General features: G+C 44.1%; 1 protein-coding gene across 1 annotated transcript; it reads right to left on the bottom strand.

Moving 5' to 3' along the window:
• Positions 1-3,149: 3,149 nt before the first annotated feature.
• On the bottom strand, positions 3,150-15,746 carry LOC109921743 (protein NATD1). Its single transcript, XM_048609700.1, has 3 exons — positions 15,531-15,746; positions 3,460-3,578; positions 3,150-3,257 (listed from the first exon to the last, which is right to left on the bottom strand). The coding sequence occupies exons 1-3, from the start codon at positions 15,628-15,630 to the stop codon at positions 3,150-3,152; spliced, it is 327 nt and encodes a 108-aa protein (XP_048465657.1). The 5' UTR covers positions 15,631-15,746.
• Between the last annotated feature and the right edge of the window lie 1,550 nt (positions 15,747-17,296).

Here is a 17,296-nt window from a genome sequence, read left to right as displayed (position 1 = left end):
AGTCAGTGATATCCTTATTCCAGTGCTCTGGACTAAAAAGATAGAAAGTGGGCTCTTGATGACAATAGTGACAAGTTCTTGAGTAGATTTGTAGCTTGGGTTGTGGATGCTGTGGTTGATTTGCTCGCCGAGCTGGGTCGTTAGTTCGCAGACGTTTCATTACCCTGCTGGGTAACATCATCAGTGCAGCCTCCGATGAAGCGCTGTTGTGTTTTCCTGCCTGGTATTTAAACTCTGGGGTCCTTTGAAATCGGTTACCTAATTTCTGGTTTTTCTTCACAGTGGTGTATATATAGGGTCTAATGCTATGTGATTATTGATGGCCTTCTTGGTGGAAAACCAGGCCTCTAAAAATTCCCGTGCTTGTCTCTGTTGGCTTGTTCTAGGATCCTGATGTTGGTGTTCAGTTCGATTGGGACAACATCAGGATACTAGGACAGGCCAAACAGAGACAAGCACGGGAATTTCTAGAGGCTTGGTTCTCCACCAAGAAGGCCATCAATAAACATGTAGAATTAGACCCCACATACACACCACTGTGAAGAAAAACTGAAAATGAAGTAACCAACTCCAATGGACCCCAGAGATTAAATAACAAGTGGGAAAACATAACAGCTCTTCATTAAAGGCTGCACTGATGATGTTATCCAGCAGGGTAATGATACATCTGCAACTAGATTGGCGAGTGAACTAACCACAGATATTAGTGACAGCAACAACCATATCATTTATATAGCATCTTTAGTACATTATATACCCTAAGGCACTTCACAAGAGGTTTGCATAAGACAAAATTCAGATAGGTGATCAAATGCTTGAATAAAGAGTTACACTTTAAGGAGTACCTTAAAGGAATTTTGAGGGAGATGCTGAACAGACTTGGGGAGGGAATGTTATAGTTGAGACCTGGATGGATAAAAGCAAGGCTGCTAAAAGCGAGGCAAAGAAACAGGTTGGAGGAGGGTGATGCAACAGAGCACAGGCAACACTTCATCGCAGTATTGTTGGAGTGCTGCACTGTCAGAAGTGCCAGCTTTCAGGTGACATATTAAAAGAAGATTTTGTTTGCTGCACAAATGATCACAAAAGATCTTTTGGCACTTTTAGAAGTCAGGTGAGGCGATTCCCCTGTAATGCTGGCTAACATTCCTCCTTTAAGCATTGCTATCAGTAAGCTTAACGGGTTGTTCACATCAGTTGCGGGTTGTACAAGCTTGCTGTGTTCCGGTGGTTGCTATGTTGTTCTATATGGTGGCCACACATCCAAGTAATTTCTTGATGGTGGAGCATTGTGAAATGTCCTAGTAAGATGCTAAATCAAGAAAAAATCTTCATTTCTATTCAAAGAATTAGCAAAAGACAGACAGCTAAAAATCCTGCAACAGAGTCTTACATCATGTAGTTTTTGGCTTAATACAATTTCCAAATTATCCCCTCCTGTGATCTGTGAAGACAGTTGGGGCTTTAGTTTATCTCCTTATCTGAAAGACAGCTCTGCCATTGGAGCTGCCAATCTGGTACTGCACTGGAGAGTCAGCCTAGATATTGTGCTCAACTCTTTGGGTGTGGCACTTCACTCTGAAGCCTTTGAACTCAAAACTGCCCACTAATCCACAGCAGGACTACAGGGACAGACTCATTCTGTCAATTTTCTAGTCTTCAAGGATAGTGTTCGATAGCATCTTGGTAAATATTACTCCTTCCCCAACAATTAATTCAAGGTTAATTAACTTTCCCTGGCATGAGTTCCATGAGAGTGGCTACCCTTTCTCATAATGCAGCTTTTATGGCTTAGTGTAAATGGTTGCATTGAGTAAGGTCTGTTTGTTAATCCCGAGAAAGCACATTAATATATGCCATTATTCAGTATGATGTGGGATCAGGAACACTAGTAGTCCTACACTCTGTATAATATCAGTTGAGTTGGAGCGAATATGATTAACATTTCAAGCTGGAAGAAACCAGGGAATTCTTCTTGATAAAGTGACATTCAAGAAAAGAATGTGCATTTACACATTTTCATTGTTTCAATACATCCCATAGTGCTTTACAGCCAATGAAATGCTTTTTTTAAAGTCTAGTCACTGTTGTCAGGAAATTTAGAAGCCAATTGACATACAGCAAGTTCCCACAAACAGCAATGTGATAATGATCAGTTAACTCATTTGTGATAAGGTTGGGTAAGGGATAAACATTCAACAGGAGTAAGGAAATCAGGATAGAAAGAAGCCTGTTGAGCTAGGCAATGAATTTATATTGTATGACATGTCAAAAAACCTGGTTTGCCAAAAACCCCTGTTTAAGGAAAGGAATTGGTTCCATGCTGTAGGGATTCTATAATTCTGTGACTACAAGATTCACCAGAACAAACTAATTTCTGCCTTAAGCTGACTGCTCAGACAGAGAGATACAATTTTCATGGAGCTATCCTTAGACAGACAATGCACAACACCCTCCACAGATGTTTTCCTTTAAGCCAAGGGTTTCAGAAAATCCTCACACTGAACAACAAGGTTACCGTAGCAACGATGCTGCCACCAATCAACAGGAGGCTTCAACTAGCCAATTACAAAGATCTCCACAGTCAAGACAACCAGAACAGAACCAAATCATTTTTGTCTTAATACATGAACAATGTTACCTCAACTCAGAGAGATGCACCATCTACCTTCATATCACGTCACTTTTCCTCCTATTTCCGATGATTAACTTGGAAGTGAATGCTTCTTGTCTTTTGGATGAGGTGCAGTTGCCTTTAAAATTGACGTTGGCGAGGAAACTGTTGTAGAATTGAACAGCACAGAAGACCATTTCTCCCATTGTCTTCGAAAGAGCTATTTAATCAGTCCCATTCTCTCTTTTTTTATTGCCTACAGCCACTCCAAATTATTTCTTGTGAATGATTTATCCAATTCCTATTTCAAAGTTCCTACTGAATCTGTCCCTAATAATGTTTCACACCATGCATTCCTGATCAAAACAACTCACTGAATGGTCACCCATCTCCCCTCTGCTTCTTTTGCCATTTATTTGAAATCTGTGTCCAATGGTTACAGCTGCTTCCAGTGCAAAGTTTCTTCATAAAGTACTTCTCAAACCCTTTTAAAGTCTGAACATTTCCATTACACATCCTGGTAACTTTCTCTACTCTAATCAGATGATCCCAGCTCCTGCAGTCCTTCCATGTAACTGAAACTCCTCATCTCGGAGTCCCACTCTAGTAAATCTCCAAGGCCTTCCCAAAGTATGATGCTCAGCTGAGGCAATAATCATTGGTTTATAAAATTTTAGCCGAATTCCCTTGTTTTTGGCTTGATTTATAAAATTCAAGCATTCTGTATCGTGTTTTTGAAACAGCCGGATCAGTGTGATACCACCTTTAGGAATTTGTACAGGAACCCATACCGTACCGACCTCAACAGCAACTGGGTAAAGTCATATATCATAGCACGTGTGTACCTTCGCCATTAGTTTTGCTATTCCTCTTCCTCTGTATGCATCAGGAACCTCTGTGTGCTGCAGATCGATTGTTTTCTTTCCCACGTACTCATATAAGAGCACTGCCCGCTCGTGTGATCCTAAAACAAGAGGAAACAAGGTGAATGATCAATGGTGTGAACAACTTGATACCACTTGCACCATTGGATGAAAACATGATCTGTTCAGATCAACTGATTGGTGCACCATCATACTCTCTTCGATCACTCCCAACAACAGTGCCAGAGCTGTAACTACCAGTTCTCTAGACATTATGCAGACACAGCCCAGGTTTTAAGAAACAATTGTCTACAATTGTGCCTCCCGCTTTTCACAGTTCAAGGCAGGGATAGAATGATTACTTTTTAAACAAGATTTTTCAGCATGTAGGTATCACTAGGAAAGTTGGCATTTATTTTCCATCCTCCATTGCCTTTGTGAAGGTGGGAGTGGTAGGACACCTTCTGGAACTGCTGCAGAAAGTGTGGTTAAGGAGCTCCCATTGTGCTATTCAGTCAGGAGTTTCAGAATGTTGATCCAGCGGGGAAAGAAGACACAGAGTCCTAATTATATGACATCTTTCACAATTGCAGCATATCCCAAACTGCTCACATATCAATGGTGTACTATTGAAATATAGTCATTGTTATAATGTGGGGTATAAAACAAAGGAGCTGGTGTATGTTCCTTGGTTATAGAGTCATACAGCATGGAAACAGTCTCTTTGATTCAACCAGTCCATGCTAATCATAATCCCAAACTAAACTAGTCCCACCTGCCTGTGCTTGGCCCATATCCATCCAGACATTTCATATTCATGTACTTGTCCAAATGCCTTTTAGATGTTGTAACTGTACCCGCATGTACCACTTCTTCTGGAAGGTCATTCCACAAACAAACCACTCTCTGTGTAAAAGAAATTGCCTCTCGTGTCTTTTTTTAAAATCCATTTCCTTTCATCTTAAAAATGTGTCCCCTAGTCCTGAAATCCCCTACCCTAGGGAAAAGAAACCTGCCATTCACCTTATCTATACTCCATCACGATTTTACAAATCTCAATACGGTCACCCCTCAACATCCTATACTCCAGTGAAATAAGTCCCAGCCTATCCAGACTTTCCTTATAACTCAAACCCTCCATTCCCGGCAACATCCTGGTTGATCTCTTCTGAACTCTCTCCAGCTTAGTAAGTCCTCGCTATCTTTTAACAATATGACGGCTGATCCCTTAACTTCACCCACCCACACTATCCCTCTGTGCCCTGATTCCTTCAGCATCTAAAATTCTATCAATCTCTGCCTTGAATAAACTTAGTCGCTGAGTATCAATGGTTGCCCTTTGTGTATAGATATTTCTTCTCAATCTAGTTGTAAATGGCAGGCTCATTACTCTGAAATGGTAACAGCTAGTTCTAGACTCCCAGCTAGAGGAATTGTCTTCCAAGCACTGAGCCTGTCATGTCCCTTGAACATTTTATATTCCAATGAGATCATCTCTCACTCATCTAAATTTGAGAGAATATATACAAGGATTCTCAATCTCTTCATGGAGGACAATCAGCTCACCCCAAGAATCAGTTTAATGAATCTTCATTGCAATCCTTTTGAGCCAAGCATGTCCTTCCTTTGGTAAGGAGCCCAATATTGTACACTGCACATGAAGTGAGATTTCAATATGAACGACAGTGACCATAGTCCAGCTCAAGATGGTGAACCATTTGGAGAGAAACTGGAGGGTAGTGGTATTGTCTTGGATCTGCTGCTCATGGTGGTAGAGGTTGCAGGTTTGGGAAGTGCATTGAAAAGGGAAACGTAACCAAAATGTTGCAAGATACATTCCTAAGTGACACTTTTGCTGAGTTTCATTTCTCTCCTTGAGGACGACTGCATTTTCTCACAGTTCATCACATGCCCACCTAGTCAGCTATCACACCCTTGGTGATGTTCTTACCTGGTGCTAGCCTGACTCTCCTGCTCATTGTCACTGGAAGTACTCAACTTTGCGTAAATATCCCCGAATACCTTGAGAGCAGCACTGTTGAGTTCACCATTGAGTTCCTGAATAAGCCTGGCACTCCAGCTCTGCACGGCTGCAAACATTCTAACTAGCCAGGGCTGTTCAGGGGGAATTCGCACTGTGATTCACTGACAGGGACTTAGACTCCTGCGGAATGAGGCAGTACAAACAGGGGCCATCCTGTTCTTCAGGACCAGCACAGGAGGCCATGACATTTGATCCTGGTCAGGCACTGTCTGGCAACACCCTCAACGGTGCAAGCAGAAGGTCAAAGTGAAGTGGGTGGCACAGTGGCTCAGTGGTTAGCATTGCTGTCTCACAGCGCCAGGGACCTGGGTTCAATTCCACCTTCAAGTGACTGTCTGTGTGGAGTTTGCACATTCTCCCTGTGTGTGCATGGGTTTCCACCAGGTGCTGCGGTTTCCTCCCACAGTCCAAAGATGTGCAGGTTTATATGGATTGGCCATGCTAAATTGCCCACAGTGTCCAGGAATGTGCAGGCTAGGTGGGTTAGCCATGAAGGATGCAGGGTTACAGTATAGAGGGGATGGGTCTGGGTGGGATGCTCTTTGGGGGAGTTGGGGGGAGGGAAGGTTAGTGCAGACTCACTGGGCTGAATGGCCTGCTTCTACACTATAGGGATTCTATTTCTCGTGAGCAGCTACTGCATCAATGGGTACACAGTGACTTGAAATATGGGCACTATCCACTACACAGCCAGTGTTATTGTATCATAGGAATTGTTTATTTAATTCACTTGTGGGTGCTGGATACCACCTACAATCCAACCCCATAACCAAAAATATATTTCCCTCCCCACCTCAATCTGCTTTCCGGAGGGACCGCTCACTCTGCGACTCCCTTGTCCGATCCACACTCCCCACCAACCCCACCACCCCTGGCACCTTTTCCTGCAACCACAGGGAGTGCTACACCTGCCCCTACACCTCCCCTCTCGCCTCCATCCGAGACCCAAGACAAACCTTCCAATTCTGACAGGGGTTCACCTGTACATCCTCCAACCTGGTCTACTGTATCCATTGCTCTCAATGTGGCCTCCTCTACATCGGTGAGACCAACCGTAGACTCGGTGACAGATTTGTGGAACACCTGTACTCTGTACACTATAATCAACACCTTCCTGTCGCCAACCATTTTAACTCCCCCTCCCACTACCTGGGTGACATGTCTATCCTAGGCCTCCTCCAGTGCCACAATGATGCTACACGCAAACTGGAGGAACAACACCTCACGTTCCACTTCAGCAGCCTGATGACCTAAACATAGAATTCACCAGTTTCAAAATCTCCTCACTCCCCCCCCCCCCCTCATCCCATGGCCAACCCTCCCTCTCACCTCTGCCTCTTTGACCTGACACTATCCGTCCAACTTCTTTTCCACCTTTCCGCCCCACCCTTCCCACTGACCAATCCCCACTACCCCTACCTGCATCCACCTATCGCCATCCCACCTACCATCCCCCAGCCCCACCCCTCCTCCCTCTATTTATTTCCCAGCTCCCTTCTCCCTCCCCAGTCCTGATGAAAGTTCCAGGTCCAAATTGTCGACTTTCCTGCACCTCTGATGCTGCCTAACCTGCTGTGTTCCTCCAGCTCCACACTGTGTTGACTCTGACTCCAGCATTTGCAGTTCTTGCTATCTCCTTGATCTACTTAAAATGGTCTACAATGATTAAGGCAGGGAGGTGTGTTTTTCGTACTAAACGCAATGCATAAGGGTCATCAGGGACTCTGCGCCCACAGGTGTGTTTCTCTACAGTTTGTGGGTCTGTGTATAATGCTACTATTCATTAAAGGGCTTCACATCTCTGGAATTGAAGCCCCCTCCCTCATAGCGCAATTCATTTACCTCGCCAACTCCGGGTGTGGTCGCAACCATTTTTATTTCCATTGTGCACTTGCCATTTTCAGGACATACACCAGTGGTGTTCCTCAGAGTGTTACTTCCAGGTTTTGCCTCTGTATGAGTGGCTGAGACCTCAAGCATCAACATCCCCTTCCTCTTGGCTGTCTGTAATCAACCCATAGGAGTTGGATCTCCCCAGGATCCCATTCCAAAATTCTATTTAAGTCAATGTTCTGAAGTAGAGACACCAGACCTGAAACGTTAACTCTGTTTCTCTCTCCACAGATGCTGCCAAATCTGCTGAGTTTTTCCAGCAGTTTCTGTTTTTGACTCTGAGTCTGCACCTGCCCAATTGGCCCCAGGCACATGACGTGAACATGCCAGATATAGTAATCACTGTATGCACCTTCCCACCCTTCAAAACAGATTGCTCCTCACTTGCTCTATCACCCTCCACTATCCATCTTTAAGACTGAGTTGCCTCTGCCCTTCACAATTGCTATCCCTTTTCCTCCCATCCTTTAGCACCTATAAACAAGACTAGGCTCCACAGCCTGCCTCCTGCGGCACTGGACTCCTGAAAATTCCCCATCCATTACTTTCAGTCAACAGACCCTCCAGATTCACTGTTACCCACCCCATGAATGATTCAGTTGGCAGCCCAGATGAGAAGTGCCCAAACCCTGACTGGTGCCCACCTCTCTGACTGTGGGCTCGAGACCCCAGGACTGGTTGCTTTGAACCCGCGGGGCTGTCCGTGACCCATCCCTGAACTGGAGAGATACAGACTGCTGACTGTGAGCACCCCGATCGGACACCCGATCATAGCTAAACCTTCTGGACTAATCTTGAAGGCTGCCTGCGAATTATTGTGCTGGAACCCACTTACTGATGGGTGCCCTCCTGGTCTTCAGTGAGGTTCGCTCCTCTTGGACTTTGACTCATGGCCACTTGCTTTCAGCGCATGCAGTGTGTTTGCTGTGTATGTTGGTTGCACATGGTTCAGGTATGAGATTGACGTGGCATGTGCCATTTGGCATAACAAGCTGTAGGCCTTTGTGTGTGCATGTACAGGCAGGTCAGAATGGAAGTTTACGCTGTGTCTAAGGGGCTGACACACTGAAAGGCATGGCACAGTAAAACCAGGCAGGGTGAGGGGGTGCTGCAAGCGTGCAGGTAGGTACAAAGTGAATGAGTGCAAAGAGAGCATGTAAGCAGCTTCAAGATGCAGCCCATTCTCTGAGCTGGGTGTCTGTCTCTCCGAGCAAAGGCTCCTGGCAGCAGCCTGTCAATGATAGTTGCTGGTACACTGCATAGGGCAGCACTGACATGCAGTAAGTGGATCAGAGATATGCCTTGATAGTGCACAGAGGCTGGTACTTGTTGAATGTCAGCATCTGTGAACATGTGTAAGGCTAGAGCATGCCTAGAGATGTTGGTGCCTGGCGTTCAAATGTCGCTCTATGGAACAAGTGGCAAACTGGAATCACCCAGTACCCACTCTGACTTTCACGCCGGGTTATTCTTGGCATCTAATTTTTATCTTTCCTGTAGCACAATAGGAATCTTACTTACAGCAGTGGCTACACTTCTGAAATAAACTTTTGAAAGGTCCCAGGTCCCGACAGGTGCTGTATAAATGCAATCCTTCATCTTGAAACATTCTTTCAATTCTTCCCAGGCACAATACTGCCATCTAATCCAACACTTTGTTCACTGATGACATCATTGAGCTCACTTGGAATCTAACATATTGGAGAACGCATTAAGTACTAATTAGTTGTTCATACTGGATGCTCAGATTTTTCTTTTAAAAATGCAATAAAATTGTTGTTACAGGTTATAATTATGTAGGAGTGTAGCATGGAGATAAAACAATTAGCACAGTATGCCAGCTGGAAATGACTGGGCAGTTACAGTGAGAGACAGCAGAGTCCACCCTCTGACACAGGGGACAGTAAAGGGGCAGGGTAAACAAGGTCCAGCTGCCTTGGGCTGAGTTGCAGCAGGGTTTACTTCCCTTTGCTGTCTGACCAATAGCTCTCTGGATCCCTAACCAACTGTTTGCAATCTATTCTTTAGCAATGTGGAAAAATTCCAAATGTGGTCAACCTCAGATTCCACTTGTGTGTAAAACCTCCAACAATCTCAGTCTTTCGGAAATATAAACTTTCTCTTGACGAAATTTGAGCTAGTCACAAATCTATCTATTTTTAAGACATGTTTTGAATTGAAGGTCTCATTTTATTTGATTTCTACTTACACACAGATACAGAGAATAGCAAGTCCGAATAAACTAAGGATTAAAAACAGCCCATGATTGGCTTCCCTGATGCACAATGGAAACAAAGATCAGTTACTCAGTTACATTTGCGAAGTCCTTGCTTTGAAATGGAATTGTGTTGACTTGGTTAGCTGGTATCTACAACCTGCTTCATTACCCCTGAATTTAAAGGGGGTGATAATCAGCTGGAACTCCCACCTGAGATCAATACCCAATGATTCTGCGGGTTAATGTACTGTGTGCTAGCTGGAGCTCGATTGGTAATTCTCTCACCTCTTGAGTCACAGGTCAATGGGTTCACATTTCACTCGAGACACCTGAGCACATAATCCAGGCTGACACGAGCACTCTAGTACCATGTGAATGCCACACTAGCACAGGCGACTCCTCTAAGATGAGTTACTAAACTGAGACTTAGTTTTTGCTTTCAGTGCTCATGTTAGATTCTATTTCACTATGTGCAGAAGAGAATGTTTCTCTCCCCACTGAATCCCAAGGTGACAAACTGCCCACAGTGTAACAGCTATGACAAATGCTGCAAGGGCTTAATCCCACTGGCTGCAGCACTTAAATGGTTCTTAACTGGTTACTTATGTGTCTCAGTTAGCAGTGAGGCAGGTAGGTCTATCATTAGCCTTCCCAACTTTGTGTGTATACCTTTCTTTAACAGATTTTGCATTTATTTAATTTGTTAATGGGATGTGGGTGATGCTGGCTAGTCCAGCATTTATTTCCCATCCCTAATTGCCCAGAAGGCAGTTAAGAATCTATTCCATTGTTGTGGGTACAGAGTCACATATAGGTCAGACCGGATAAGAACGATAAGATTTCCTTTCCTAAAGGACATTAGTGAACCAGATGGTATTTTATGATAATCAACAACGGTTACATGGTCACAGTTAGATTAGCTTTTAATTCCATTTTTTTTAATGCATTCAAATCTCACTATCTGTCTTGGTGGGATTTGAACTGATGGCCCCAGAACATTGATTTTCTAGTAACACTACCACTCTGCTGCCCAAAGGAGGAGGACTCCATGTGCTGTGTGTATACAAAGTTATGACTGTGCCTAGCAGTTGCGGATGTGCAAGCTGCATTCACAGAAATCAGGTGGTTTGCTGTAATGTCTACTTGTCGTGTATTTTACTGCTTTAGATAAACTAACATATAGAGTTAGTCAATCCCTAATAACTGATTGATTACTAGACCATTCTCAGTGACAAAATCTCACCCAGATCCTGGTGAAGGTGAAAAAGCAAAGGGCTTTGGGAATGCTATCTAATTAATTGCTCTTCCCTCTTCCAAACTCACAACCTCTGGGAGCAAAGATTCTGCCCATTGTTAACAGCATCATTGTAAACTACCCAAAGTGACAAAACAGAGGAATTCCTGACCTCCCTTACTCTGTAAATTATATTTACAGGCATACACCACCCGCCAGTTTATTCATTTCTATTCACCTATTGCTTTCAACACTGTTGCTATTATTTTTTGTGTTGTGGATTTTGGCTCCCAAAGAATTAAAGGATTATATTTATACACTGCCTGGAATGGCATCAAAAAGTATTTCATTGACAGTAAAGCACTTTGAGAAGTGCACTCACTGTCATTTACACACAGTAAGGTCCCACAAATAGCAATAAGTTAAATGAATAACCAGATAATGTGTTTTTAATGTTGTGGTTGGGCAATAAATTAATGGCGTGTTCAACCGAACCTGCTTTTTTTTCCAAAATAGTAGCACTGGATCATTTATGTCTACCTGAGAGGCCAGACTCAGTTTAATGTACGATCCAAAAGACAACACCTCCAATAATGTAACAGTTCCTCAGTCCTTGCAGCATTAGACTGGATCATGTCCTTAAATCTTGCTTTGGGAGTTGAACCTATGAACTTCTGACTCAGAAATTGCTTCAGTTCAGATTTCTGAAGATAAAATCTCTCACTGGTCCAGTCTTCCTCACTGCTGACAGAGGATTTCATGTCTCCTGATTTTACAGTTTGGTACTTGCCATAATTAACATTGATCAGACCATTTTGACTGCCTCTGAAATTTCAAATAAACATGTATTCCAAACTGATCCAAAGAAGTGATCTTTAGTTGAGACATGATCAATTTTCCACACAATGCCTTAGAGGAGACAGTGAAAAGCATTAAATGGCCATGGGCCATGTGTGCAAGGCAAGATTTGGCAAGGATTTTCTGCAACATTTGGATATCAGAGAGTCATGAAAGAAAATTCAGTTCTGTTAAAGTGCTGAGTTAGTTAACCAGTGTTGCCAACTCAGGTTGAATGTATTCCAGGAAGTTTCATCACATGACTTCCTGTCTCCAACCCCTATGATCCCACCATTGGCTACACAACATGTCCATCCTTGCAGTGCCCCACCTTCCCACAGCAAGTTGAGAAGTGAATAGAGTCTTTATTACTAATTGAATGATTCTTGACCATCAGTGCAATATCAGCAACACCTCTATACCTAACACACAGAAGTATATGTAAAAAAATGAAAAGTAATTTTAAAAATAATCTCTTTTCCCCAGACAAGGGCTAATTTGTAACAGTGTCCTGGAGATTATAGGCTAATTGTGGAGGGTTGGAAACCAGATACTTATTGTGGTCTGAGAGCAAATTAATCTTTGCAAGCTGGTTGGGATTTGGTGTCTGCAATTTACTCGTCCCACTCCTCCACTGATATGGAATTGACCCTTGATCGGTTTAATTCTGAGTACAACAGATTTGACTGTCCTTAATGTTGTGCAAACAAAACTCATAGGAACATACACCTGATGAGCCAAATATTCCAACTCCTATATGTCTTGATGGTGATACTCTGAGATATATTGAACACATCCTACATCTTGGCAGCCTCCTCTCCTGGGAGGAAATGTAACACTAGATCAGTTGCACCACTGTAGTCTTCTACAAGCTAGGGGTTTGACTTTGAAGACACTGCAAGTTAATAGAGAGGTCAGGGTCAATTGAAGTGCAGAGCAGTTGTCGTCACCATCCTCTGTACTGCAGTAAGACTTGGGCTCAACTGCACAAAAGAACACGAGAAATTTTGCCAGCAATGTCTTGGCCCCAGCCTCCAGAGTCAAAGCAATGTTCTTCTTGAAGCCAGCTCCACAAGCATTCAGGCAATTGCCTGCAAAATCCATTTGAACAGACTGGATACTGTTTGAATGGTTGCAAGCCCTCCCTCACCAACCCCCCTGCCCAGGTTCTGTTTTCTCTACTCCCAAATGTCCAGTGTGCCAGGATAGTTCAAAGAAAATACTACAATGACACTGTGAAACTCTCCTTGAAGTGCGACGGTGTTGATATCAATGAAAAGAGGTGCTTGTTACCAATCATTCACAATGGCAACAACTTGCCCATCAAGCAGCGCCATGCTTTGAGTTCAAATGCTTCAATGATAAGGAGAGCAGTGGCAGAGAAGGAAAGGAACAAAAGTGAATCCTGTGCTCCTGATCATCCTCCTTCATTTGGACATCCTGCCCCTTGTGTCCATAGACCTACAGGTCGAGAAACAGCCTGTTCAGTCACATGAAGACCCAAGGAAGAAATTCACAACTCTGAATAGATGTCATCTTGATGGCTTCAGCTTTACCTCTCTGTAGCAATGCACCTCTGGATATTATCTGTTGGCAGGATGGAGATTGTTGAGGATTATGGATATGAATTCCACACCAGTTGCAAACCACAGAGTTTCCTCTTTGAATCCTCACCCCAAGAACCTGCAACCAGTAATCTTTATTCATGTGCATCCCAATGAGGATCTCTTGGCACGTCAGTCAAATGTGGTGCTCATCGCATTTTAAAAGAAATAATTTGCATTGAGACATGGCAGCACGGTGTCTCACAGCGCCAGGGACCCAGGTTCAATTCCAGCCTTGGGTGAGTGTCTGTGTGGAGTTTGCACATTCTCCCCGTTTCTCTGTGGGTTTCCTCCAGTTTCTTCCCACAGTCCAAAGATGTGCAGGGTGGATTGGTCATGCTAAATTGCCCATAGTGAGCAGGGATGTGCAGCTTAGGTGGATTAGCCATGGGAAATGCAGGGTTACAGGGATAAGGTAGGGGGATAGGTTTGGGTGGGATGCTCTTTGGCGGGTTGGTTTTGACTCGAATGAGTCATCAAGTAATTCGGTGATGCAACGGGCCGAATGACCTGCTTCCACACTGTAGGAATTCTATGATATCACTGCCTCTCAGAATATCATGAAATATCATCAAGTAAAATGACTTCAATTTGTGATTTGGAGTCATTTAAAACAGAAGTGTCCTCGGTACAACACCTATGGCTGGCACTGTTCCTTAAATGTCCATCCTGGTCTGAACCAGACTCATACCAATCCTGGCATCCTATTTTAGCCGAGTTCCATATTCTCTCTTTCACAGAGCCCAGCCCCTGTAACATCACCCATCTCCCTGGCTGCCTCAGTCCATCATCCACTGAAACCCTAATCCATGACTTCCAGACTCAGCAATTCCAACACTTTGCTAGTGTCCTCTGCCCTCCGGAAACTTGGAGTGGATCCAAAATTCTGCTGCCTGTCCCAGCACTGGCCCAAAACCAGTCCATCCATCATCCCTGAGCTTTTTCATCTGCACTGGAACCCAGTTCACCGAAACCTCAAATTTAAAATTCCATTCCTTGAGTTCAAGAGTCTCCAGAGCATCAGCCCTCCCTGCGTCTGTCACCTCCTCCAACCCTACAAGGTTACAATGACTCGGCATTCCTTGCAATCTGGTGCATTCCACCAACTTCTTTGCCCTTCTGAGGATGGCCTTGCTTTCAGTGATCTCCTTCACAAAATCCAAATTGCCTCCCTAAAGCTCTCTGCCTCTCTCCCCTCCTTTAAGACGCTCCACAATAAATTAAGCTTTTAGTCACTTTCACAGGGGCAATGAGCAACAAAATTTGGCACTCCCAGCAACACCAATATTACTTGATGGAGTATAAAGACTGTCTTCGCTGGCGCAGTATCAATTGTTGCTTCGTTGCCCTTCTACAAAAGCAGCTTGAGAGCATTTTATGATCTTAGGCGGCAGTGATGAATGGAAGTTGTTGGACGAGCTGCTGGGACTGGTCTCAACAGCGACTGCAGGAGTTTGGACAGAGGAGATGCAGAAGCGTCCAGGGCCCCTGTACCTGAGGATCATCCACTGAGACCTTTAAAGGAGAGTTACTTGGATGTTCGCCCAGCCTCTACAGTCACTCCTTCCAAATGGCCCCTAGCTTCTGGAGGGCAGGCATCTTCCTTGGGGAATGAGGCCAGCGCACCCACTTGAGCTTCTTTTCTCCGAACCAAGCCCTCAAACTCTCCGACCTCGACAGGGAGAGCACATTCTCGGCTCACAGCCAGGCTCTTCAGCAGGGCCTCTGGCTTCAACTTCCTATAACTTGACAACGCCGTTCACCCAAGCCAAGAAGGAAGTCTACTTAAAAGGCACGGTGTACGGGTCAGGTCTTTACACCGGATTTTTGGGAGAAAATTGGGAACACAGTTAACCCCCTTCTGGTGTCTCTGTGGGAAACATAATTAAATGGAGTTGGTGTTATGTGGGAGGGGGGGTGAGAGAGCAGCCGTCGGAAACAGCAGGGAGGGAGCCCATAAAGGGTTAACCTTTCGGCCCATTTGGGGTTATAAACAGCTTAGTTAAAAACAAGGTGTAGAACATTGTATTTTTTTTTAAATCCTCAAGTTTCCACCGCTGGATATTGTTTGTTGGTTTGCGGAATGAGGTGGAAAGGAGGATGTTTGCCAGAGAAGGCATTTGCCCTTTTAAGGAGTATAGTCTCCCTCTGGTTGAAAACAAAGGTGTGTGTGTGTGTGTGTGTGTGAGAGAGAGAGAGAGAGAGACGATCTCTGCAGCTTACCGTTCAACCGGACCTCGAACTGTCGCTTTTTGCGATCGTGGTCCACTTTAATGGGGCAGTTGTTCTCGTCTTGCACCGGGATCGCGTTGGACTCGGCCATCTCAGCTCGGAGCCCGTCTTCTGCCCTTTCCGTTAGGGTTTCATATTCACCGATCGCTTCGGGAAACTGACATAAACATTGCCACAGGAAATCAGCTGTGAAACCACGTGCGAGACCGGGAGCCAATCCCCCGCTGCAGACTGTTCTTGATACATTCCACGCCTACCTTTCACCAAGCTGGGCTCTACTGGGTTCACTAGCACTCAGTACTTACACACACAAATACACCCTCACTCACATATTCACACGCTCAATCACAAACACACAGTCAATCCTATACAAATACACCCTCACAATCACACACACACATACACTCATGCATATACACACACAAATACAAACACGCTCGCAAATGCACACACATATCTGCACACAAATACACACACAAACACACAAATATAAAAATACATACAGATTCATTCACATACAAGTACACATTCACAAAAGCACTCACTCAACTGTGTAAACGTACATATACGCACATGTACACATTCACACACACTGTCAAATGCACAATCCCTCACATATACAGACTCCCATGTATACTCAAATACACATTCTCTCATACACAGTTCAACACTCTTGTAATCTTTCTTATTTGTACACGCACACATTTGTAAACACATTCTCATGCATATTCAGAGATAACAAGGTGTGGAGCTGGATGAACACAGCAGGCCCAGCGGCATCAGAAGAGCAGGAAAGCTAACGTTTCGGGTCTGGACCCTTCTTCAGAAAATTAATGCAAAACTCATGCATATTAAACTCACTCATGCTTGCATTGATCCATTTTTGGTGAATTTGTTTAGTTATAACACAAACGTACGTGTAAACACACTCTCATATGTATTAAGCTATTCACTTGTTCATACATGACATTTGTTCACATATCGGTGCATTTATGCAGTTATGTACAGTCATTCACTCTCACATGCACACATTCCTACACGAGTACACATTCATGTTCCTTACACACAAATACACCTATATATTAACATAGTCTCTGACACAAATAATCAGTACAGATAATTTAGGTTCCAACAGAGCCATTCAGTTCCTGACCTCATTACAGCCTTGGTTCAAACATGGACAAAAGAGCTGAATTCCAGAGGTGAGGTGAGAGTGACAGCCCTTGACATCAAGGCTGCATTCGACTGTGTGAGATATCAAGGAGCCCTGGCAAAACTGGAATCAATGGGTATCAGTGGGCAAACTCCCCGCTGATTGGAGTCATATCCAGCACGTAGAAAGATGGTCGTGGATGCTGGAGGTCAATTAACTCAGCTCCAGGACGTCTCTGCAGGAGTTCCTCAGGGTAGTGTCCAAGGCCCAACCATCTTACTTGCTTCATCAATGACAGTCCGTCCGTCATAATACCAGAAATTTGCCAATGATTGCACAATGTTCAGCACTATTCACATCTCCTCAGACACTCAAAAACAGCCCATGTTCAAATGCAACAAGATCCAGACAATATCCAGGCTTGACCTGAGAAGCAGCAAGTAACATTCACACCACAAAATGTTCCAGGCAATGACCATCACTAATAGGACACAATAATATCATTAATACCTTCTAACAGTCTGGTGAGAAACATTAGGTTTTGTTGAGGGTGCACAGTAATGTACAACTCCGTAAACTGCAGATCCACTGAATTTGTAAAAAT

This window comes from Rhincodon typus, chromosome 21 (genome assembly GCF_021869965.1).
Source record: "Rhincodon typus isolate 14 chromosome 21, sRhiTyp1.1, whole genome shotgun sequence".
Lineage (NCBI taxonomy): Eukaryota > Metazoa > Chordata > Chondrichthyes > Orectolobiformes > Rhincodontidae > Rhincodon > Rhincodon typus.
This window is presented reverse-complemented; position numbering and strand designations above follow the sequence as displayed.

Coding starts and splice junctions, on each gene's coding strand:
- LOC109921743 (XM_048609700.1), bottom strand. CDS start 15,630: ATGGCCGAGTCCAACGCGATCCCGGTGCAAGACGAGAACAACTGCCCC. Junction 3,579..15,530: donor GTTCGAGGTCCGGTTGAACG/GTAAGCTGCAGA, acceptor CTCTTGTTTTAG/GATCACACGAGCGGGCAGTG. Junction 3,258..3,459: donor TAGCAAAACTAATGGCGAAG/GTACACACGTGC, acceptor TTATTGCCTCAG/CTGAGCATCATACTTTGGGA.